Genomic DNA, 26,529 nt, shown 5'->3' with positions numbered 1-26,529 from the left:
ATAATACCCATTAATTGTTTACAATGTCAGACAACTCCAAAGAAGCAAAAATATTTACTGTAACTTGAGCAGAACTGCATTTTATAAGCTAATTTAACTGAATTCAAATGTAGCTACTTGTCATAGACCTCTGAACAACATGTTTTGCACTTTGACACCCACTGTGCTTATTAAAAAATACAAACACAGTCATGGGCATTTTAACCAATAAAAATGTAGATATTAAAATTATATGTTTATAGTTGATGTGGTTTAGGATGTTGCTACATGCTTTAACCACATGGTGGCATCATGATTTCAGAGTTCGGGGATGGACATTTTGTGAACTTGGTGTATTACAGAACAGTAACTTGACCTCCCTCAAATTGTTCAATTTACCAAAAGGCTGAGGCAGGTTTGCAGAATTGAGTTAGCAACATTGAAACAGTATTATTGTATTAGCACTTTTATTCTGTGCTTTAAATAGTATCACTGACTGCAATAATCCTGCATTGACAAGAAACTGAACACGTGCAAGGGTTTCATAAAACACAAATAACTCCAGCCTATTTTTGCTTGGTGATTGGCCAAGACTTCAAAAAGTTATTTTTAAAGATTTAACTTTAGTTGCTCTTTAACTTTAGTGTCTAATTAAAATATTTTAGTAAAGGTAAATGTAGTTTCACAATTCCTTTACTTCATTTAAAATAATAAATAGATTATATATGAATGCTGGCCTTATAATGTAAATGTAAGCATTTCACACAAAACATTTATCACAGATGAAATTAACGTTCTTTTATTACAACACCAAACAGTTAAGAAACAATATCAATGTTTTTGTACATATTAGTTGATTTCATCCAAGATTTGCTATAATACATGTGCATCTATATCTCAATATATAGCATTAATCTTTTAAAAGTTTCATATTGTGAAACAAATTTACATTATGTAGTACTAATAAGAAAATACTGACAACTTTCAGTACAAATCTATACCTTAGGATTTATCTGGCAAGCTCATTATCAAAAAGAGAAATTGACACATGATAACGCTTAAAAGCCCATTTCTAATTCCCCTATAGGTGGTCATGGATATATGGTCTCCATTAGAAATGTAAAGATATTCACAGTTTGGAAAATAACAGGTTATATTCTTTATATTTATAGTTCCAAAAAGGTGTGAGAATGAAGTTTCACCAAAGATGCTAGTGGACAAAAAATAAAACACGAGATAAAAAAATAATGAGGTTTGTATGTCAAAATACATATTATGTCTGTTTGAAAATAAATAAAACTTTTGTGGTTACAATACCAAATCATGTGTAGTGGTTATTATAAAAAATAAATTAACACAGCTCAAAACTCCATTCAATAAGTTGCTTGTACCTTGAATATGAATGATCTGTAAGAATTATGTATGATTATAGCTTCAGTGCATGTGCTACTACGAACAGGTTTTGGTAATGTACATGATATATTGTAAAGTGTAAGTGCCATTAAAACCTTTGTGTGAAATGAGCTGACATGCTCACAGCATCCAGTGTTTAGATTTCTCATCAGCTTTTATGCAGGTGAGACAGCAGTATTTAGAAATGAAAAGCTATTTCGGCTAAATCTCAGACAGCAGATCTGAACCGTATGGGCTTACAGTGAGGCACATCTTTCCCTCAGTGCATGTTGACACAAATTGTGATCTTATACTTAAGCTTACGTGTGCACACAAAAATCGTGCATGTCTCTATGATACCCATGTGTAAGGACAAAAGAGGGATATGTGTACCTATGGTAATAGCTTCTTGAAGGAATGCTTTGACAAAAGAGCTTAAAGTCCCTGTGAACCGGAAGTTGCGATCGTTTTTACTTGCACATTTTGACGCATTTCCGGGTGAAATAGAATTTTAAATGAGGAAAATAGTGGGCGTGGCTTTCGTCTTTCTCTGCTATTTAACTGGATGTATAAAAACAGCTGTTGCATTTTGAAATGCAACTGGCAGCAGACTGACAGTTGAAGGGGAGGAGTTAACGGATGCTCAGCCCAAGCCGTCTAACAGACGTCATTAAGATGGATAGTCATTACAGGACGGAAGTGCATTTTTAGAGTTTAACTGAAGTTTATGAGGGCACACGATTTTAAAAAGAGAATGACCCACATTGATAAACTATTTACAATAAACGTTGCAATATTTCAGGAAAAAATAGGCATTGTCATTTTTAATTTCACTGGGACTTTAACGTTTGTTCATAAAGATGGATGTTTGTCATTCACACAAGAGGTCATTTGCAAAATAACAATTATATATCAAGTTGGAAGGCCCACCCTTGCCTTACACAAAGGGTGAAGTGTTTGTAAAGGCGTGGAAGTTAGATATGGAGAGAAAGTGTGAACACCATTAAATGTGAATTTTCAGAGACTGAAGGTTCCGGGGCCAAGATTTCAGCCAGGCAAGTTTGCAGAGCATATCTTAAAAAAGATTAAGCTTAAAGGAAAAGTATCACCCAAAAAAGAGAATTCTTCCATCATTTATTCGCCCCCCTCATGTGATTCCAAACCTGTATGAGTCTCTTTCTTCTTCAAAACACGGAAGTAGATATTTTGAAATAACATTGGCCCCCATTGACTTCCATTATATGTACACAAAATGAAGAATTATTGAGAGAATTTTTGTAACCAAACAACACGGACCCCCATTGTATGGACACGAAATATCTTCATTTGTGTTCTACAGAAGAAAGAGTCATATACAAGTTTTAAACCACATGAGGGCGAATAAATGCTGACATATTTTTTTTCTTGTGCAAACTATCTCTTTAAGACCACATTTACTAAACCGCATTTGCTCTGTGCCAAAATTTCTGAATCTCAACCCCATTCTGATGTAACTGTATGGTTTGCCTGGTGCACTGTGGACCCCCAAAGATACGTACAGTTCACACATCACCTAAAAAAATAAGGGAAAATAATCTTCTGGCAGATATTCAATGGTCCCTGTGAATATTCAATGCCAATCAGTTTTTCCTCTCTCTAATTCGCTTGCAACACTTGAGGCTTACAGACACTCTTCATACATGAAGCATCCTTTTGTCCACTTCAGAGTGCACAATAACATCACGATATATTCCAATTCCACAGGGTCACATGGGTCAAAAACCACAGAGCAGGAAGATAGCCCTTGTCAAACAAAATTAAGTGGTACAAATAAAAAAATACCATTATATGACAAAATATGACAATAATCTGTATTTTGGCTATGATTAAAAAATTGAAAATGTACACAGTATCTTAACCGAGGCAGCAGTCTAAAACTTTGAAATGTCCAACTACGCTTTAAAAATAATGACGTTCTAACAATATCCGCCTAGCCTCCGGAAATGTTCACGATTACCTTAGTGCTGTAGACAGGAAATGATGAAAAGCACAATTCAGCATTCCTTCTAAACTTGACACTACTAACTCTCAGTCGGGTTACCATGGCAACACAGTCGCTGGGTAAGCCACCCTACTTTGTTCTCTGTCATAATGCTAAAGCACTCGTAAGGGAGTGGTTGTCAAAGTCAAAGATTGTCATGATTCATTTGGTGTCAAGTTGTTGAGATCACCCTGCAGATATCTGCATTTTTCAATCACGCTGACTCAGTCAGTTCATTATTACTCATGAAGCAGCTATTTTTGGTACAGTGCTGCTCTCAGTGGTGATGTGGTTATAAAGAGGTCCTATAAGGTGCTGTGGTCTCCTCTCTTGGTCCCACACTGTCTGGTCTCTGAATATATAGCCATGCTATACTAGTCTTATGGCACACAAAAGTGCGTATTGGCATGTGTTTCACATGGTTTGTGTTGGATCACTGTCTTTAAAGTGTAATAACCGTGCCATCTTCCTCTAGATTACGTCTCTCCAGGCCCCTCTCGCGGGCATTCAGAGACCCCGTGCTGGCACTCGTTGCCATGGTACCATTGGAGGGTCTGAGATTGAGGTGGGGTTCATATCTGGGCAGAGTGGGCATGCTGGAGCTGGCTGTCGCCCGTGCAACTGCCTGTGGAATGAGTTTAGCCTCGCTGTTCCCCTCAATCACCAGATCTTCATCCTCATCGCTCTCCTCATCCGGCTCATAGTTCTGAATAATATGAGATGGAGTCCTTCCCATGGAGACCGGCGTGGAATAATTGTAGAAACATGTACTGCTGTCCGAGGATCGTCCCGAGCTGCCGCATGTGGCCCCGCCTCCGCTGTTGATGTTGCGTACCACGTTATTGCGCTGATTGGCCGGTTTGACGGTTATAATGAGGTTGTGGCTATTAGCGATCATCATGTCCGTTACTTGGTCCAGGGACTTTCCAGCCACCTCAATGCCATTGACCTCCAGCACTTCATCGTTGACGGCCAGCAGGCCCGTGCTCTCTGCCAGGCCTCCGGGGACCATGCGGGAGATGAAGATGCCCGGAACCTTCTCCAGGCCTTGGGGAGTGACACGTACACTGGAACCATCGCGTATGTAGAAGCCCAGCGGTTTCTCCTGGCCGTGTTTGTAGAGACGAACACGACGGTGTGTTTCTGGTAGGATGTCCACATCGATGATGGACGAAACTGGCCGGAAGTCTTTGGGCAGGCTGATGATGATTGGAGGCTTCTTCTTGTTGGCGTCCGGGCGAAGAAGTACTGCAGCGAGAGCTGCAGGGGTCTTCTTACGGGTCACACTGTCTGTGCCGAATGCAGAGTAGTCGGCCTCCTCTGCACAGGAAAGGAAAAAGAGAGGGAATGTTATGTAAGGCATGTGATGAAAACGCTAATTAATGAAATCCCATGAAATCAAGTTGAAATCAAGTTTTTTTTATGTCTGCTACCTTTAACACTTTTTTCTACAAGTTGACAAAATGAGCTTTTAGCAGACATACACTTTTATAATGTATGGAATGAGAATGTCCATTTCCCTAACCCCACTTATCAAAATCATGTTTCATGGCTGTGATATAACTAAAGTGTAAATATTAAATAGGGCTGCACAACATTGAAAAAAAATGTGATATGCAATAACTTGCTAAATAATGCAATATACAATATGTGATGCTATAATGCAGTTTGTAAAGTGACAAAGTCAGTTATATAAAAATATCTATTTAAATTATATTCAAATATATTGTAAAATATATTTTTTCTTGGAAAAGAAAGGATAATTGCAACTTCTGAACATCCATGTTTTGCTGTTGCAGAACATACAAACTAAAACCATTGCGATATTGCAATACGCACGTTTGCAATATTTGAATAATTTCAATATATTCTGAATTTAATATATATTGGTATGCGTCAAGATGTCAGCTACCACAGAATTTTTTATTTGTTTACAATAATACATTAGCACTGAAAGTCTCTTCCACTGTAAATGTTTAGCGGTCAACACATCTTTTATATGTTTTTACAAGCCGAGGCATGAGCTAAAACTACTTCCTATGGTAGATTTTAGTTTAAACTAAACCCAGACTATTCCTTTATATAAACCTAATTTTTATATTTAAATCAGAATTTTAATTGAAATTAGAAATTGACTAATAGAAACGACTGTACTTCCAAAGGAAATTCCAACACATCACACACTGATTATTTTAAAATAACATTTTATTGAATTTCAATTTGTACACATCATCAAATGCGTTTCTCTGCTCTTGTTGAAATATTCCCACAGCCTTGTAAAGAAAGACTAACAGAAGATACCATAGCAGTGAATGCCTACTTGTTAGTTTCCCTCTGCCCCTCAGCTAATGTGTAATCTACTGTAAACCCAAGCCTCTCTCTCTCTCTCTCTCTCTCTCATGTCTCTCTCTCATGCCTCTCTCTCATGCCTCTCTCTCATGCCTCTCTCTCATGCCTCTCTCTACGCCATTTATGAATTCCTCAGGAGTTTACTCACAGCCTGGACTTTCACCTGCAAGACATTCATACTCAAAATAAAAAATAAAGTAGCAAGACAGTGAAAGATATATCTGGATATAAGGCTAGGAATCTGAAAGTTTAACGCAGTTCCATGTTTACAAAAAACACAACAGGTCTCCTATTAACTGAAAGAGAACAATGGTTAACCTGAGAGTTGTAATCATTAACTAAAACCACCCATGTTATGAGATTATAACTAACATTGCAATTATGTTATTTATTGATCTTTCTTATCCGGGTCAGACAACTCTGAATGTATCTTTAAATGTAAATGTACCCCGTGCTCAATAAACCCAGCACGGCGTAATAAACGGCGTAAGCAAAACCTGCTCGGCAGAGGTAGTTTTTTTCCCATTACTCCGATTTCGTGCTGCATGTAAACGCCTTTACCGGTTTCTCTCAAGTTTTGTTTATGTACACATTTCTGACAATAGTAAATAGTAAATAGTAAAAGTAAAATAGTAAAAGTCCCAAACGGAAGTTATAGTAAAATAACGCATAAAAGTCTGCTCTCGAATCATGCAGTTGACGTAGAAACGTCAAAATGAAGAACTATATATATGCAGGTACTGTGGACATGAGAAGAGATATAAAAATACAGCTTCTGACCATTTTCCAGCTGCATTTTTAATTACTAAACAGACTATCGACGATGACGTCACTGCACTCGAGAAACCCGACAAGTCTAAAACTTCCATGTAAACGAAGTTTTCTGTGTAGCAGGTTTATTACTATGCATGTAAACAAGTGAAAACAGGTTTATTTTTAAGATGAGTTTTGATAGATATTCGTTTATTTTGTGCATGTAAATGCGCTCACTATAATCCTACGGTACTTTTTGGTATACTTTTTTAAAAAGTCCTGAGCGCTTTTTCTGCGTCTTTTGAAGTTTTGAGGCTGAAAAAAGCGCCCTACGTCAAGCACCTTTTTCACAGCTAATCAATGACAGAGACCTGTCGTTTCCATAACAACATGCAAGGAACGTGATTGGTCGAGAAGGCTCAAAATTGTGGCCGAAATACCCGTTGGAGCATAGTTTTGTATAAATGTAAGTTTAATATTCATTTTCAATAACTTTAGGGATGCACCAAAATGAAAATTCTTGGCCGAAGCCGAATAAAAATGAAACCTTGGCCGAAGGCCGAATACCGAACATGGTTTTTTGCATTTCTTCCATTTATTTAGCCATTTTTTTCACTATTGCATAAACTGAATGGTCAAGATGTGCTTTTTATAATTTGTCTTGCTTTTCAATAAAATACAATACAACTTAATATAAAATTGAGCAAAACAAAGTCAATTAAAACAAAAAATTGAAATCGAATAGCCTATATTAGGCCTATAACTGACTGCTAAAAGAATGTAATGTAAGTTACTATGTACCCCTACAACAAAACAGTTCATTAAAAAGTGTCATTCAACATTAGGCCTATAAGCTAAAAATACGAATAAACGAAAACTGTTGGATTATTATAGGCCACATTGTAAAATGATTTTAAGAAAAAAAAACATCCAATGCAAGCAATTCTGACTGACAACCATTTCAGATCATGTCTCTCCTCCAAACTCCGCCCACAAAAGCTGACTGTTCTCTCAGAAGGTGCACTCGTGGCCGGGATGCACCGAACACACTTTGACAAGTTGTTTAGTACAGGGGACTGAGTGCACGCAACAACTGTATGATGTCAAAGGATGTCGCGAGCGGTGGGGCTACTGTCAGACAGCCCGCTTCCGTCTGAAGTAAAGTTACCGACCGGTAAGCTGCCTTCGTGCACAAATGCTATCTTTGAACATTGCTGGCTGCTATTTGTAACACTGCGAGTGTTTTTTTTTACTACAAAAAGCGCCATTGTCAACCTTTTCTTGTCAAAAAAGAAGTCAAGTGTGAACACGGCCTAAGGATGACTAGCTGTTAACAGAACCTTTGGTTGTTTCATCGGGTCAGTGCTGCTCCGCCATCATGTTTAAGTGGTTTTTATGTATTGCAGACATAACATTTGGGGTTTTTGTAATGCGTTGTCTTTCAGTAAGTTTGTTTATATATATGTACAGTAGTAGTCAGTAAGTTTGTTTATATAATTATGTGTACAGTAGTAGTCAATGTATCACTTGAGGCTATTGCATATTTAAAACCTAGTGAACCTAGTGTTTTTTTCCTGCCACATGTAACAATACACTGTTACAAAAGAAATGCATCATTTGTGAAAATTCACAATATTGACCTAACCTGATCGAAAAAACAAATCCATATTCTCAGCCCTTGTTTTTTTTCTTTGTGGTGTTTGTTGAACCATGTTAAAAGAAATGAGACTTTGAGTACCATGTGATTCATGTGAACATAAGTTTAGCTCAAATCGGGCATAACACTTTCTGTCTCTCTCTCTCTCACAAACGCACAAGTCTTAGCTATGCGAGTTGCTGGAGCAATCATGCATGTATGCAGATCTTTTTCATCTCCTCCAGCGTTCCTCTTCTCCTTGCCTTATCTGCTCCACTCTTCCACATTAAAGCTTAACAATGGCTTCATAGACATGTTGAAGGGCATCATGGGAAGTACCCAAGGGCCACTCAAACAGGCACAAACTAGCTTTTCTGATAGGGAAGTATATATTGAAGAAACCCAACCTGTGATATACATGTTAAACATGTAGTTGCACACAAACCTCTTTAATTTTACTTTTTTAATGAAAGATCACCGGCTCTTTGTGAAACCTGATGCCGTCACTATGGAAACCAGTCCGGTCATAATGACTCATTATAAACATGACAGAGACAGGCCTGTGTTCTAATGACACAAAAACACACATTCTACCCCATATGGGTATGCAAGCCTCATTTAAAGTGACAGTTCATCCAAAAATGAAAATTCTATGATCATTTACTCACCCTCTTGTCATTTCGAACCTTTATGACTTTCTTTATTCCGCAGAACACAAAAGAACTATCACTTTAATATGTGTAATTCTAAATTGTTTACTAAACCTCTAAACATTCCCACTAAACACATAAAACGAGGCATAAGACTTATCGGTATCCTTCTACATGTCACCTGGCTCTGTTGGTTTATATACTAAATAATTGAATATGCACACTCAGTTCAGAAGTACGCAGGGACGTTTGTGAGCAGAATCCCACGAGGGGTGTGAAAACAATAGAGATGGCACACCGTGCCTCTGCTCAACACAAAATAAGAGACGGGTTCATCTCATCCAATATTCAGCAGCTTTGTGGAAGACTTTATGAAAGCCGCGCTGCGCTGGCTCATGTTTCACATTTGTGAATGTCTCATTCAGGGATTTTTTGCATGTGGCTACTGTGCGACTTTCTGTTTACTGTCTGACTCCACACAGCAGCTCACAGAGAAATGCGGGCCGATAATTCAGACCAGCAGCTGCTGACAGTATGACAGCATGCATGCAACATTTCTGCTGCTTTAAGTTTAAATCTGGACATCTCCCACATGGTGAGTGTGTGCCATCCCGTTCCAGTCACGGTGCAATACCGGAGGGGGTGGAGAGGGAGGTTAAGAAAGAGGAGAGAACCAGACTGAAAGACTAAAGGTTTATGGGAAAAAATAAATATTATTGAAAAATGTTAGAGGTGCTGCTATTTTGGGCTCACTGTGTGCATACTTCAGCAGCAGTACTGAGATTGAGTAAAACCTCTACTGATAACAGAGAGCACGAGCAAAGCCTGGAGCTGTGAAACATGGGAAAAGCCCTCGAGAATAAGCCACGCTTAAAGAAAAAAAGTAAGAACACGAGGGAAAGTGTATGAAGCTCATGAAATCATGAAAATGCATGTTGCTCTCGGAAGCTGGCATTAAGTAAACACGGCAACTATCCATAAAGTAGTTATACATTTGCCCTATAATGCAGTCAGACTTGTCAACTTATTCTAGCTAAAAAATACTCACTTAAATAATAACAACAGTATAGACCAGCACAGAAATATGTGTAAGCAATGATCAAGCCATTTTAGTCTGAGACTATGCTTTTGCACAATACAACTTTATAATAAGAGTATAACTGGCATCCCATTTTACTCTTATTTTATAGGCAACAATTAATTTCTGTCACAGCTGCTGCTGAAAACCAAAGAAAACAATTTACTCAAGCTTGTTTAACCTGTATTCTTAAGTGATGCATAGCACATCACTGCTTTGATAAGGGTCATTACCTTTATAATGCTAAAGGTTGTTGTGATATATTTACAACCAAGGAAAAAACTGTGATAAATAGGATATGCAGTGTGCGTGTTTAATAAGTGTGTGTGGGTGGAATGACTCCTCCTGTCACATCACTACTGCCGCATTCATCAGTTTTATTCATGCTGACGATGCTCATTGTTCTCTCTCCCACCTCATCTTTATCTCTCTCTACCTTTCTGACACAGTCACTGTCTCTCAGGGACTTTCATGACTGTTTCGCTAACCAGGATGTGAGCTTGTTTCTGCGGGTCTGAGTTTGGCCTGGCCCTAGTCTCTCAATCTCTGAACACAGGCCCACACTGAACGTTTTGTGCATTAATCCTTGCTGGGACCCCCTTTTCTCAAGTTTCTCCAGGAAACGCACACCTTCTCTCTGTCCGCCTCTGATTCTATCAAGAATGTGCACAGGTAAAGGTCACCTGGTCATGGTTTCGTTTTACTGCTCTGAGGTTAATCATACATAGCTTCATCATAAAGCACTAAAGTCGCACTAAAGTCACAGTCATCAGCATTCCTAATTTATGACAGAGGTAATAAAAAATTCTTCTGTTATATATTTAGGTTGGGTTAGGCCAACTACGACACGACACATCATGACACCCTTTAGAGTTAGGCGGTTCATGGCCAGAATAATCTACAATATTCACCACACATTCTGCACTTTAGTCATGTTAAACAATATGAATGACTACCTACTAAATATAGATAAATTACACATACAGTAAATGAAACATACAGTAGTGACCAAAAGTGATGTATGGGGGTATATTTGTTCAGCATTTGCTTTTAATGCCTTTTCAGGTTACATTGAACCATCAAACTATGACGTGTATGGTACAACATCTGACAAAACGTTACGCCGGTGTGACGAGGGAGGCGTGACGAGAGCCGTGAGGCAGGGAGGCGGGGCCGGTGGCGTGAGTGATAGTGGGAATCAGCTGCGTGAACACCGGTCCCGCATGTCTCTGCCTCACGGCTCTAGTCACGCCTCCCTCGTCACAGCCGGTTTTACACATACTCCATTGGCAGTGCGTATATTTTTTACGTGCCCATGTTAACGGATTATATCATTCACACAGCATACGGATGCGGTGTGGTCCGTCCGGTGCAGTTGCGGTGCCGTGCAGCAGTGCAGCGATCGTTTATGCATCAAGTCTAATTTTGCTGTACAGCACGGACTGATTTAAAGCGATAGAACACGTATCATGCTCTAAATCACACAGATGAAAATGTAGTAATTTCACCATAAACGCGTGTCATTAAAGTAAGCCACTAATTTCACAGTCATCTTATAGATCTGATTTCGGGATAAGGCAAGAAAAAGCTAAACACTTAGAGTTGCAAAAACACCTAATCCGGTAAAAAATACATCTAAAAGTATATTTTTATGTGAAAGACACTACACAGTTTGTTAAAATGCATGTAGGGAAGGGGCTTCTCTGCTGAAAGTGAAACTATGTGACAATTGTTGAATTTGTGGGTCACAGAAGCCACGGATCGGCACGGCACGGCAAACGCAGTCTATGTGAAAGGACATCCAGCGCATGCCGCTTTCACACCGTATATGTACTGCAATACATACTGTATATGCACTGCAAACGGAGTATGTGTGAAGCAGGCGATACACGTTTAAGATACCTATTAGACAGCATATCAGGGAAAATTGGTTTATTTAGAATATTTGAAAAAAATGCATAGAAAAAATCTTATACAGAAGAAAACACACAAAATTTTTTCTGTTATCATTGACCCTCTCATGTGGTAAGAATATTAATATATAGTCATTTTTTGTTGCCAAGTCTACTTAAATTCCTCTCAAAGCTGAGCTTCAGTTTACACGCCAAACATACCAAAACATGCATACACTTTTTTAAAGTTTTCTTTAATAAAATATTTGGAAAGAAGTGACGATGTCAATTAAATGTCCCAAGTTAGACATCACTTTTGGCCACTACTGTATATGACCTATCACAGTGGTAAATTATCAGTAAAATATCATGAGAAACCAAAAAAGTCACATATTGGTATATGATTGTATTGACACATCACTACATAATAAATTCTTTAAAAACTGCTCAAATTCAGCAGCACAGCCCTAAATACGTGTTGAATAGAAAAACTTTGTTTTTGTTAGCAACTTCTCTTTTCATCTAAAGCAGTACAAACTAGTGACCAGGTCCTTTTCTGCCCAACAATTGGCAAATAACAAAGTTTTCCTCCTAATAACACTCCTTGCCCTCACAACTTATGTCTTCCTCTTTTGCTCTCTGGTCCCTCACTTCTACATGTTTATAAATGGCTTCATTCCTCACACCCATCTGTAGCTATGCTGTCTTCTCTAATCTAACCAGCAGAAGTGATCACAGTCTGACCACATTCCACACAATGTGCAGTGTGAGCCCTCCCCAATCCTGCAGCTAACTGCCCCTTCCCCCCAAAAACACAGCCTCATCCACAGCATACCCTTCACCCCTCTTTCATCCCTGTTAGTTCATTCACCCCCTTCCCTCTCCGCTTCACTGACAACACTGGACTGATCACATTTGCCCTCTTTACCCAACAGAGAGAGTGAAGTGGCCAGCAAATACCCCTCCACACTCAAAGCATTCCACTCCACACCAGGCTTTCCATCTCCCACCTGTTGCTTATAGGTGAACAAAGACCTGCTTTCCATCAACGGCGTTCATTTGTAAATTTACAACTCGATTGTTAGATTTGTTCAGTGTTTTTTATTATTGTGAACATTTGAGTCATCATGAGTAAATGTCATCATTTACTCACTCTCTAGTTGTTCCAAACCTGTATACATTTCTTTGTATTGTTGAAGCCAAAATAAGAATACAATGTGGGAAACCAATCATATGGGCACCATTGACTAGTATACAGTGTTGGGTGTAACTAGTTACTAAGTAATTAGTTACTGTAATTTAATTACTTTTCACTTGAAAAAGTAAAGTAAGGGATTACTCTTAATTTTTTCTGTAATTTAATTACAGTTACTTTTGATGTAATTAAACTAAATACTTTGTGTAATATACAGTATGTGTGTGCAATAGTGGAATAAATCAGAAATCAGAATTCAAAGTCTAACTTTAAAATGAATGCTTTAAAGGTACAGTGCGGGATGTTTTGTATGATCTATTAACAGAAATGCAATATAACATACAAAACTGTGTCTTTAGATGTGTATAAAAACCTTGCGTAATGAAAAGTTATGTTTTTATTACCTTAGAATAAACCAGTTGTATCTACATAGGGAGCGGGCCTATCTACATGGAATTTGTTATGTTGCGCAGCCATGTTTTGTACAGTAAGCTCTAACAGACAAACAGCTCTACAGAGCGCGTTTCGTATATGTTGGTCTTCGTGTGTGTTTTTAGAAGCAGCTTGCGTCATCACTGAGTTGAAGACGCACAAAGTAGTAATTCGTAGTACGGAGAGGAGGAGGAGTAGTCGTCGTCTAGCTGAAGCAACTGATTGTTCTGTCTTAGAAGTTTTGATAAAATGGAGGACCATGCGTATTGTGCACAAGAGCAGACAGAGCGTGAATCTCCGTCGTCAAAGAAATGCAAACGTGATGCTGCCAGACGAATTAGAGACAAACGGCGGCAGAAATCCAGGATAAACATCGGTGTATCTATTACCAGATGGAAGGCACTGTTGAAAGACAAATGTTTTCAAGGCGACGCCGAAGTTGCCTGTTTTCTGCTAGACTGGTAAGATAATTCAACATTTTCAATATTTCCACTTTTTCAATGTTTTGTTGAAACGGTAACGTTAGCATTTTATACAAATGGCCATATAACCTCCGAATAATAATGTTTTTCCGTCCCTGCGGTACGTACTCTGGTTGTTCCTGACTTTACAAAGGGGGAGACAAACGTCAACTAACTTACACCTAACTGCCTATGTCGCTGTCAGATCAAACGCTTTGAACAGCGTTGCTATTTACGATTAGCTAACTTTAGTTACTTCACTACTCTCAGCGTGTACTAGATAGCACGCAAGAAATATATCTAATTATAGAATTGTAACAGTAACTTTCGCAATAGAATACATGTTATTACATGTAATTACGTTAATATATTGCCTTACCTTTGCAAAGAAACATCGTTGCTTGTATCACTGCTATCCGCTGTCTCAGTAGACGACATCTTTTTTTACTGTTGCGGCCACCGACGTAATTCGAAAGGGAGGGATGGGCAAATGACTCAGAGATTCATTGCAAAACTATAATACAACGCTAGTGGCCGCTGATTTTCAAGAACTGCGCCTTTAATATATAATTCTCACATTTATAATACTTTGGTCAGTAAATAAGAGTACTTTATGTAGTTTATATTATTTATTTGAATGAATTAAAAGAGCTGTTTCATGTCTATCCTTGAATCACTTAACTAATCAAGGTTGATGTAGGATATAGAAAGTAATTAGTAATAAGTAACTAAATACTTTTTGGAGAGAGTAATTTGTACATAATCTAATTACACTATTGAATCTGTAACTAGTAATTAATTACTTTTTCAGAGTAACTTACCCAACACTGCTAGCATATTAGTTTTTTTCCTACTATGGTAGTCAATAGTGCCCCATTACTGTTCGGTTACAAACTTTCTTTATGTTCAGCAGAACAACAAAATTTACACAGATCTGGAACCACTTGAGGGAGAGTAAATGATGCCAAAGAGTTCATTTTGGGGTAAACTACCCCTTTAAGCCAAAGGCCAAATGTGGGTAAATCTCATGGCCAGGGTCACAAGCCTCTCTGTCAGCCGCATCATAATCTTACAATTTCAGTGATGTGAAATATAGGCAAAACAATGAAATAAATTGCAATCTCTGGACTATGACGAAGTTTAGATGTAGTTAACCAAATACAAATCATATTGTTTAGTGCCATTATTAAATATAATGAAACATATAGTACATTTGTACATATAGTACAAGTTTGCATTCTAAAAGTCTAGTGTGACCGCAGAATTCAGGTCACACCAACCCTGTGACTTTCAAAAATACACCTTGTTTTCAGGTAGCCTAAACCGTTCTGCTTCCGCTCTGCTACCCCGGCACAATGACATAACAGTGTTTCTGTCTCAACGCGACATTCTCTGACCCTGGAATTCCTCTCCTTTATTAAAGCGGCTCCTCCTAAAACTGAAACCGCAATAAAAGCTGCAGACGTCACTGGTGTCAGTAAAAACACGAACCCACCCCTGTGCCCTGATTCAGCCCACTGATTCAATGAATGGAAAAGTAAACAAATTTGTGGTTTCAGGAAATAAAGAGGCAGAGGAGAAGCGAAAGAGACAGCGAGTGATTGGGTTTTCAAACATGTGTCACGGCATGAAACTATCCACCTGCGTAGAAATGCTTTCATGAACCACACCTCTGTAAGTCACATGTGGAGAAAACTATGAAATTAATGGAAATAACGTGTAATGAATGATCCAATAAAATGTAATGAAGGAGCTAATATAAGTAACAGTCTGAGACAGCAGGTGTAATTACACAGACTAATAGTATTTAGTGACTCATAAATTAATCATTTGAAACTAAAAAAGAGAACAGAGTTGGACTCGTTTTGTAAAGTTTGAAAGACATGTAATTGATTACTTGTTTACAAGTGACAATTATGTTATTTACACATGAAAGCAAGCAAAGAAACAGGGAGTAATGAGTAAATGAAGAGCAAGATGAGGTTACTTAAGAATGTAAATTGGAGTGTAATATGTAAGGGATAATGTACAGGCAGCCGGTTATTATCGCAGAAATAAGCCCCGACAGTGGGATCTTGTATCACACTGAAGGGGCTTATTTCGCCATAACAGCCGGCTGCTTGTACATTATCCCACTTATTACACGGCTACTTGCCACATGAGAAAAAAACTGGACATAAAATGTGAATTTGAAATATTTTATTAGCTCATTTTTACCGAATGCAGACCTTCCGCGAGGAAAAGCCGTTTAGTTTCGATAGTTTTAATGTAAGAAACTACGTTCAAACGTCACGAACAGGCAAATTGGTTTAATCATTTGTAAATATAATGTCATATATGTGATTAAAAGACATATTTATAATACATTTTTGTGTAATATTAAACTGCCCATCTCAAAATGATTTGCAGCATCCGGGTTACAGGGTGTTATTAGTTTTGAGCGGTTGTTATTTGAAAATAACAACCCTTGGAATGTCGCGACTGGCCAAAGAATCAAGCATTCAAATGAGCCATGTAATAAAGAGAATTGACACATCAATACAGAAAATTCTAATTTGTGTGTGGCACCAAGTTTGTTATATTTGAAATGGCTCATCCAATTTTTGTTTAGCGACTGAATGATTGATTACGGCTAACAGTCTAAACTATGTTTTTTATAATATTAGTTTTACAATTTTCATCATTTTGTTACATTTTGTTGCGTAAGATGCATCGGCCAATAATCGGTATCGGTCAATAAAAGCATCAGGGCCGATATATCATGTCAATTAAAAGAGGACAGGAAAATTCAATAAATTGTCTCTGTAGAAAACGTTAAGAAACATCACCAGTTCGATGTTCAATATTAATAGTCATTATAAGAATTAATAACATACAGAAAATATTCATTTTATCTTTAGAATCATTATCGGCAGATATCAGTCTGAATAATCAGCTTTTGGTATCGTGCTCAGTTTCACTATTCCACCAATTGAGCAGAATACCAGGAGACGAGGGCATGATTAAGGAGAGGAATCGGTCGCTAATGAACTAAAGAATGAGGAGAAGAGAGCGAGACGAAATACAAAGCAAAGTGACCCCCCCATCAGCGTGCGAGCAGGATGTCTGATCAGGAAAACACATGATGCAAATAGCCGACAGGTGCCAACACCCTTTAAGCCAGCAAAAACGTCTCCGCAACAGTCAGCTATGCTAATGTTGCGTGTGTTTTGAATGTAGCTAGCTATCCCAGCATGCTCCAATCACCTCTCAAGAATCCTATGTCATTAATTCCAACCAGCTATGGCCTCTTCACCGATGCCATGGCAACAGGTAAACAAGCATGACTGACGTATTGTGGCTAACCTGAAAAGCGAGCGTGTAACGTGGGACAGGCCACCTATAGAAACACACTTAAACCATCTGTTGCAGTGTCTTGATGTACACATGCCATTTACACTCAAACAGCCAGATCCAGCATGATGAGCTCAAGTCAAGCCACTTGAAAATGCAAAACAGACCAGGACAGAACAAAACCCAGAATTCCAAACACAGACACAGCGCACCACTCAAGAATGTCTCAGACCGACCCCCAACCCCCATGTGAGCTCCTACCACAGTAACGGCTACTTTAACCCTGATCACTGAATGTGTCCCATTCCATTAAAACAACATTTGCTTTACTTTCGGTCCTAATATAGGGCACATATATGTGATTTAAAGCATTGAATTCAACTCACATCGTAGACTGTGATGTACAAAACATTGTGAATAGGATACTTGATCACATTACACTCTCTACTCAGATACCTTGTTAGGGTAATATCACATGTACTGTATCCATGTGGAAAAAGCAACCCTAGAATGCACTGGGAAAAAAATTAATCCAAGATGGAGACAAGTGAAACAATGGCTATAAATATGTTTCACTAACGAACTTTGCGGTGCTGTTACATTATGAACATGTCAAACTAATGTCAAACTCTGTTGAAATCAGTATTTGATTATATTTCTAGCATGCTTCAAATGAGGAGCACTATTCATGGCTAGTGTGCTAATCAGTCCAAATCCGTCACTTAGAACGTCCCGTTTCAGTTTGGTCACTGCCTTTGTAAATTGTAGACAGAAGGAAGGCTCACAAGGCTTAAAAAAACTTGTCTGTCTATATATATATATATATATAAAACTTTATCTATGTACCGTTTAGGCTACACAGCATAGCCTCTGTGTACATGAGGTTTAAAAGTGGGCGGATCTTAATGTGTGCTTCCATGTCACAAGCCTTGCCATGGAAACAGGTCACAGCGTGGCGCCAGGGTCGACCGTGTAATTGAAACACAGGACACACAGCGATACACAGTGACCCCTCTAATCTCCACCAACAAAGTGGCGTACTATCTATAGGTCATATGGCACACTAAAACAGCTTAGAATGGGGCACCCCACAGACAGGATGCCCAACACACCAAAAAGACACACAACGGTGATCAACGCCCATGTGTCACCAGACAAATCTATAACTTCACACTGCTACTTTAAGTGAACTTAGGTGAGGGGTAAACGTCAAAATATGTTCAACCCAAATTAAGAAACACATGGCCACAGGAGCATTAGGGGGATTATGCAACAAACTAAAACTATGTAAAGTCAAACTTCCAAAATACCTTGGGATAAAAACTGTAGCACACAACATCAAGTTATAAATACAAAATGGGTCCCATCAAAAGGCAACAGTGCCTTTATTCTGTATCTAAAATATTAAATTAGAGTTTTGCCTGCAAAATGAGAGATGTTATAACCGTACAGTAAACTGACTTTTCTGACATGTACCTTGAGACTGCAGGCACTGTCACATTATAATCTGATAGCATTGATATATAAACAAAACCACCACTTCTGGTCTGACAACTTCCTGGATCACAGTCATCACCCCCACGTATGTTATCAGTTGAAACAGCTTTTTGCACATCATCAACTATTTTAGAGCTGTACATATTCTCATTGACCAACAAACTATAACTGATGTGAGCTGTGATCATATAACTAAAGATACAAAAAAAATAGGCAGAGTTTTGCTGTGCGAGAGGTATATGGAGTTGAAGTTTGACCGGTCGTGAGGGACCAGTGACCCACTTCAAACACAACCCTCACCTTTCCGCTGCAGAAAGAGGCGGAGCAGGGGCGCTGCCATGGATATAGCTTTGTGGTAATTGTCATCATTGTTGATTGGCAGCAGGTCCCCATGGATGTCGGCGTAACCCACGAGCAAGTCCACATTAGGGATCCGGTGCACATGCTGGAGCAAGCCGTAGAACTCATCGAAGCGTCCCGGCTTGGACCGGTCCAAAGAGAATCGCCTGAATTCTGCTCCAAACTGGAACAGACATCAATACACAATACATATGAAAAACAGCAAGACATATTAAAGTGAATGAAAGCAATCTATTACGCAAATATTGTTACTGTGTAACTACAGAAAAGATGTATTCGTTTATTAATAATGAGTCTTACGCTACAAATGCATGGTTGTCTGTAATGTCTGACACAGACATAATAGGTTAACAAATAATATGTTTATCTTTAAAGAAAACTGTGAAACTAAATTGTCTATAGCTGATTCATAACAACTAAATTTAGAATAGCTGCATTTAAAACACCATATTCCTATTGTCACAGCACAATAACAGGCAAGAAATGTGTTACAAAAATGTAATGAGAGGTAACTGGTCAGATTAGATTGTTTCATGACTTGTAATAAATTATAAAATTATGTATAATGTGATGGATGTCAGATCTAGATTATTATGGTATGTCCATGACAAAGCAGTCCTGTATATTTGTGTTGGTGGAAGTGTGACTAGGACTTTGTTGTTGTCAATAATTAACAAGAAAACGGAGAAATGTATAAACAAAATAAGAACAAAATCGGGGTCTAAAAAGTTGTTCTTACTTATAAGACCACAGTCAGAAGAGCTTGTAATTGAAATTCTGAACTATTTAGACAGAATTTATACTAAAAATGTAATGCTTAAATGTTTATGTCCCGTAACAATTGTAAACTAGTGTTCACGCTACATGTGAGGAAAAAGTGTTTTGACATACAGGTCGATTTACAAACAGCTTTCTTCGCATACATTTTACGGAGCTGACGTGCGGCTTGATGTTTGATTTAACTTGCTCAAGAACAGTCAATATTTAATTTCCACAGACTTGATCTTGTGTTTTGTTTTGGAGGACAAGTTTGGAAAACTTTTCAGAGACAAATGATCAGCAGTTTGTTTATTAGCAAATAGTAAAAGGCTAGGTAAAATTAACTTGATCAGAAACGACTTTCTATTCAGTTACTATCAGGCATGACTCGTTTGGTAACACTTATATAACAACTTGAAAATATATATTTTAACTATTGCCGTAGAATAAGCGCCTGACAAAATGAGATAAGTAACTGTCAAAACAGATAACATAACAACACAAACTCATATAACGTTACATACGCAATTGTGTTCTCGCAATCCTATAGAGTACTCACAATTCGAGGTTGACAAAACTTACAAGGGCCATATAAGCACACCTCAACGTCTAAAGTTCACGTTAAATCTCTAACATTCGTATGTTCTGTACAGACTAAAGAAAGTAATTGGCCCGTAGGCTACACGCACCTTGCTCTTCACCTCCACGGCGTTCAGAGTTCGGTTGCTCGGCACTCGGTGGTTTTTGTTCATCTTTCGCAAGCTGGACTCCTCCACAGAAACACACTTGCCCTCCCGCGGGGCTGCGCTCATCCGCCTTCAGCTCGGATCCCTCCAAAACGGCTTTTCTGGGTTTAATCCGGTTAAAGGCGCGTATCTCGCGAGTAGCGACAACTCCGTGCCTTCGCTTGTATTGTTATCCGAGTCGAGTAGCAACGGCGACGCCTGTCAACTGAACGTGCTCCGAAACTCTGCTCTAACCCTGCCTCTCACATGCACACAAACGCACTCACCCACGCTCTGCCACACAGTACTGGACGGCCTTTCTGTGACGCTGCATGCACCCAGGAAACACAACGTAAAAAGACGCTCTGTCAAGCGCGTCACCTCTGGCCACGAAGGGGACTCGTTGTTGTACGTAGCGGCACACACATTACCAGCCCCTGTCCCTTTAATTAGAAAAAAATGAATACCACGTAAACACGGCAATTATGTAGTAACATGTAATATAAACTATCAAAGTTCCATGTTACAGTGATTATGTGAAACAATTACTGTACTATTGTATATTGCGCAATATTGTACTGGTTTTTTGTTTTGGTAGAAATAGAAAAAGCTCATTTTTCCACTCACAGAAAATTAATGTGCCCGTGACATCTTTATCAACTTTATACTGACATTTTACTCCTCTTTACTCATATAGTGAAAAAACAGAATATGTAAAATTACTCTGTATTAGTTCAGTCACACATCATGTTTTACATTTAAATGTTTGCTTTTGGAAGATCAGCAACAGACTGCAAACAAAGGATTTTAAATGCATATGTCAAAAACAAATGCAACTCAATTAACACTACTAATTACATCTCATTTTGCACGCTATTTTGTATTTATAATATGTATCTAGTCGGTTAATCATAATTTTCAGCAGCTGATATTTTATGTAAAATAAAATAAACTGCATCAAAACATGTAGCATCGAATAGCGCCATCTGGTGTCAAGATTAGAGAAGTTGATGTTTATGCTATGCCGTACCTGTAGAGGGCGATAAAAGACTTTCATCGTGCAATTTTTACTGTGGAGGAAGAGAGTCTGTCAATAGCAAAGACATACAGTAGGTAAACGCGTTTATTATATTTTAGTGAAGGTTTTCAACTTTGTCCAGTAGAAATATATATGTAGTCCGAATATATTATGTAACATGTTTTAAAATTGAGATTGCAGCACAGTAATGACAGGTGTCGTGATAGTCAACACATGTGCTGATGAAACCTTGCTCGAAAATATTAATAGAAACGTAATATAAATGCTTTTGTGAAAGATCATGAGCAATATTGTTCATTTCAAGCTATTTTCGTAAATCAGGCTTTGCCTACTACTTGTTTCTTTGCTTAATCATGCTATTGTTTTTTACTGTCAGTAATATTTTTCCTTCGATTTTAAAGGTAAATACTGAAGATTTGTTAGAAGTTTTTGTCATGACAACAGTCCAAGTGCCTGAAAAACAAGTTGATCATGTGCCAGCTGAGTCCTCATGGATCTCCTCGTGTCCTAGTGGTCTGTGGGAGGTGTACCGAAGGTGGCTTGGACCAAGACTACGAGGGGACATTACGCCCACAATGGGGTCACTTTGTAAACTAAAAGTGCGAAGAAAGAGTGTGGCAGAGGAAAACACACTACAAACTTATTCTAATGAGCATGAATCAACAGCCTTTGCTGATTCGAGTGAGCAGACTACCTCATATCCTCGCTCCCAGGATTCTGTACTTCAGGTCCCATTGGATGAGTGGTTTTTGTTGCGTATTGGAGAGGGACAGTGTGACATTATAGAGGGTTGCCTGGAAGGGATGAAGGCTGGAGAGATGTGTGTGGTAAGGGTAATGCTGGTTTATTTAATACAGTATGTGCAAAATGTAATATGTATGTGTAATATTCTGTCATATGTTGCTTTTCTCCTTGCAGTTCACAATACGTGCCTGGAATGCCAAGACTTCCAATGCAACAGGCAGTGATGCTAATGGTCCCCAAACTAAAAGTACAACAGGAGAGGGATTGTCTCAGCAGTTTATCTGCTTTACGCTTCAGCTACACTCATTAACCTCTGGGCAAGAGTCATGGCAGATGACACCGGGAGAGAAATGGGCTTGGGTGCAGTCTCACAAGCAAAGGGGTGGTCAGCGGTTTGGGAATGGAGATATCTGGGGGGCAGCAGACTGCTACTGCAGAGCTGTAAAACTGGCAATAACTTTACAGGTCCAGACCCGGAGAAATACAGAGGCAGAAAAGTCTAAAGAAGGTGTGGATGAAGATAATGATACTGCTTTGGCATCACCCAATGGTGGTGAAAAGGAGGAGGCAAAAAACTCTGGTGACTCCCATACACCTGCTGACGAGGAGTATAAAACTGTAAAAGCAGAACTTCACTCCAATCTATCTTTGTGACAGTTTAAGCTAGGCCAGCTTCATAAAGCCAGAGACAGCGGTATGAAAGCGACTGAGCTGAACCCAGCGAGCACTAAGGCTTGGTACCGGCTTGGGCAAGCTTGTATGCAGCTTGGGGAATTAGAGGATGCCCGTGAGGCCTTTGGAAAGATACTGGAACTGCAACCTGATTCTGTATCAGCTCGCACTGCTTTAAAACAAGTCAACTCCAGATTAAAAGACTTGAATAATAAACTTGGTCAAAGGCTAAGCAAGATGTTTAACTAGGAAATAAAGAATATAAAGGGAGTTTATTGTAGTCATTTTTAAAAGCTGAGAACAGAACATGTATGTCAATATTGGATAGAAATTCTCAGATTCATGTGACACATGAATCACGTGTCACATGATTCATGGAGCCTTCAGATAGTTCTAGGAAGTTATGTTTTCTCATTAAATGCTTTATTTCTTTCATTTTGTATTAATTAAATTACTTGCGTCGGGTTAAAAAAATGGGTTAAAATTTCACCACAATCGGTCAGTTTAGCCACAGCTCTATGCATTACTAGTAACTTCCGGCAACTATTGAGAGACTCCACGAACCTCCATTGTGGTGAAAAAAACTGTTGATGCAACTCTCTCTCTCAAGGGCTCTGGAAATTATATTGTGGAAAATGTTGACTGTTAAGTAAATAGTCTATTAAAATGTCACTGCTGCTCTGCGTTGTATAATTATTGACTGTCTTACTCTGTAATGTTTATAAATGGTACTTCTGGGCTTTTCTTATACTATAATTTCAAAGTGTATATACTGTATAGTGTATATATATATATATATATGTGTGTGTGTATATATATATATATATATATGTGTGTGTATATATATATATATATTTATGTGTGTGTGTATATACTGTATATATATGTGTGTGTGTATATATATGTGTGTATATATATATGTGTGTGTGTGTATATATATATATATGTGTGTGTGTGTGTGTGTGTGTGTGTGTGTATATACAGGTATATATATATATATATATATATATATACACTTTCTCATTTTCAATGTTAAAACTTCCATTCACTTGAAAGTTGTGTTAAGTAAAAATGGGTTTTTAGGACATTTACTGAATGAAATTGTGTTTTATTTATGTTTTATAAGGATATACTATACTGAAATACTGTTTTGTTGTAAACATTTTATTTCTGTATAATACAGTCATGATACAAGCATTACTGACATTCTGGAAACTTACAATAAACAAGATTATTAGCATTTATTCAGCAGACACCTTTAACTAGGCGAGATGTAAATGATGGCGCATACAGTCTACAAAGTTGTTAAAAAGTAAACAGAGTTGTATTTTCAAGTAAAGCCTTATTGCGTTTAGTACAACACCCTATGATAAAATGACGTAAATCTTAAACCCATTGCACATTGAGTCCGAAATTTGCGTCCGAAATTTCTGCACGTTAAAAAATAAATACGACCTCACGTTGTGTCAATCACATTTACACACCGCCTCCGATATTTTCGTCCGTCATAACAAAATTCGGACCGGGTTCGACTTTCTGCGTTTTCGCATCTGTATCAAGCATTTTGAGTGGCCTTTTATAACAATTCAGAGACACCGTACAAACGAGAGTCAAATACGAAAAACCGCATACGAAAATTTCGGACTGTATGTGCAAAGACCTTAAATAATATGCATGAACACAAACAAACTGCATTGTGTGGTCATTAAGGTCGCGAAGGACAAGTGCTGCTGGGGTGACGTAGTTTTGAAGGCCATACACTTGGAAGATCGCAAAAAATAATCTCTGTGATCAACATAGGTGCGGTACTTACACGTTTTGTCTACCAATATAATCTTTTTTAAAGGACTTGTTTTCCACATGCAAGGTTGGGTTGGGGGAGGGGTTAGTCCTGTTTTGTATGGAGGTAGCAAAATTTGATAGGGATGCATAAATTGGCAGAACACCGGATTTACGGGCTTGACTGGCCCGTTCTCTTTCATTTGATATGTTCAGTCCTATGCCAGTCATCGAATATTTCATTTAAGGTTTGTTTATTGGTCTAGAAGGATTAAATAGTCCTGCCCAAACCATTATGTCATTTAATTAGCTAAAATACCTGTCAATCATGTGGGTGTTTGCTGATTGGTTATTAGAGGTCGCGATGTCCACCGTTGAAACCTGTCTGCATATGACGCTGTTAGAAATGGCGGAGAGGATCTATCGTGATTTGCTGAAAAGAAAACTTAAACGTGATAGGCAGAAACGCGAAAGAAAGAGTCTTATTAAAATGCAAACAATTGACAGATATTTGTATCCTGTTGCACCACAGCCTAATGTTCAAGCAGAAAATCCAGAAGACATCAACCTGCCGGAGGACAGACATAAGTATATGCCACGTTACGGTTTACTTGCTCAAATATTTATGATTCGGTTTTAATAGTTTTACATGCTTGTTATGTACGTTTAATTATTAACTTGGCACTTATATAATCCAACATGTTCCACGTTATTTTATAGTATATTATATGAAACCGGGTTTTTCANAAGGGCTCTGGAAATTATATTGTGGAAAATGTTGACTGTTAAGTAAATAGTCTATTAAAATGTCACTGCTGCTCTGCGTTGTATAATTATTGACTGTCTTACTCTGTAATGTTTATAAATGGTACTTCTGGGCTTTTCTTATACTATAATTTCAAAGTGTATATACTGTATAGTGTATATATATATATATATATGTGTGTGTGTATATATATATATATATATATGTGTGTGTATATATATATATATATTTATGTGTGTGTGTATATACTGTATATATATGTGTGTGTGTATATATATGTGTGTATATATATATGTGTGTGTGTGTATATATATATATATGTGTGTGTGTGTGTGTGTGTGTGTGTGTGTATATACAGGTATATATATATATATATATATATATATACACTTTCTCATTTTCAATGTTAAAACTTCCATTCACTTGAAAGTTGTGTTAAGTAAAAATGGGTTTTTAGGACATTTACTGAATGAAATTGTGTTTTATTTATGTTTTATAAGGATATACTATACTGAAATACTGTTTTGTTGTAAACATTTTATTTCTGTATAATACAGTCATGATGCAAGCATTACTGACATTCTGGAAACTTACAATAAACAAGATTATTAGCATTTATTCAGCAGACACCTTTAACTAGGCGAGATGTAAATGATGGCGCATACAGTCTACAAAGTTGTTAAAAAGTAAACAGAGTTGTATTTTCAAGTAAAGCCTTATTGCGTTTAGTACAACACCCTATGATAAAATTACGTAAATCTTAAACCCATTGCACATTGAGTCCGAAATTTGCGTCCGAAATTTCTGCACGTTAAAAAATAAATACGACCTCACGTTGTGTCAATCACATTTACACACCGCCTCCGATATTTTCGTCCGTCATAACAAAATTCGGACCGGGTTCGACTTTCTGCGTTTTCGCATCTGTATCAAGCATTTTGAGTGGCCTTTTATAACAATTCAGAGACACCGTACAAACGAGAGTCAAATACGAAAAACCGCATACGAAAATTTCGGA

General features: G+C 38.0%; 2 protein-coding genes across 3 annotated transcripts; one reads left to right on the top strand and one right to left on the bottom strand.

The window, feature by feature from the left end:
- Positions 1–777: 777 nt before the first annotated feature.
- pard6b (par-6 partitioning defective 6 homolog beta (C. elegans)) lies at positions 778–20,862 on the bottom strand. Its single transcript, XM_057319919.1, has 3 exons — positions 20,476–20,862; positions 18,968–19,190; positions 778–4,711 (listed from the first exon to the last, which is right to left on the bottom strand). Exons 1-3 carry the CDS (start codon positions 20,596–20,598, stop codon positions 3,834–3,836), a joined length of 1,224 nt encoding a protein of 407 aa, XP_057175902.1. The 5' UTR covers positions 20,599–20,862; the 3' UTR covers positions 778–3,833.
- A 718-nt stretch (positions 20,863–21,580) lies between these two features.
- fkbpl (FKBP prolyl isomerase like) lies at positions 21,581–23,707 on the top strand. 2 transcript variants are annotated; one of them, XM_057319657.1, is made up of 3 exons: positions 21,581–21,620; positions 21,952–22,377; positions 22,469–23,707. In XM_057319657.1, exons 2-3 carry the CDS (start codon positions 21,985–21,987, stop codon positions 22,946–22,948), a joined length of 873 nt encoding a protein of 290 aa, XP_057175640.1. In that variant the 5' UTR covers positions 21,581–21,620; positions 21,952–21,984; the 3' UTR covers positions 22,949–23,707. The 2 variants fall into 2 exon arrangements, with proteins under 2 accessions (XP_057175640.1, XP_057175639.1); XM_057319656.1 differs by having other exon boundaries at positions 21,584–21,624.
- The last annotated feature ends 2,822 nt before the right edge of the window (positions 23,708–26,529 follow it).

The sequence above is a fragment of the Triplophysa rosa genome, linkage group LG21 (genome assembly GCF_024868665.1).
Source record: "Triplophysa rosa linkage group LG21, Trosa_1v2, whole genome shotgun sequence".
Classification (NCBI taxonomy): Eukaryota; Metazoa; Chordata; class Actinopteri; order Cypriniformes; family Nemacheilidae; genus Triplophysa; species Triplophysa rosa.
Note: the sequence above shows the minus strand (reverse complement) of the source record. Positions and strands in the feature narration are given on the sequence as shown.

What these genes read in the sequence shown, in the direction of transcription:
- pard6b (XM_057319919.1), bottom strand. Translation starts at nt 20,598, where the DNA reads ATGAGCGCAGCCCCGCGGGAGGGCAAGTGTGTTTCTGTGGAGGAGTCC. An exon ending in CCGTGGAGGTGAAGAGCAAG is followed by an intron (nt 19,191 to 20,475) that starts GTGCGTGTAGCC and finishes TGTCTGTTCCAG; the next exon opens with TTTGGAGCAGAATTCAGGCG. An exon ending in CCTCTTTCTGCAGCGGAAAG is followed by an intron (nt 4,712 to 18,967) that starts GTGAGGGTTGTG and finishes TTTCCTGTGCAG; the next exon opens with AGGAGGCCGACTACTCTGCA.
- fkbpl (XM_057319657.1), top strand. Translation starts at nt 21,985, where the DNA reads ATGACAACAGTCCAAGTGCCTGAAAAACAAGTTGATCATGTGCCAGCT. An exon ending in AGGCTGGAGAGATGTGTGTG is followed by an intron (nt 22,378 to 22,468) that starts GTAAGGGTAATG and finishes TTCTCCTTGCAG; the next exon opens with TTCACAATACGTGCCTGGAA.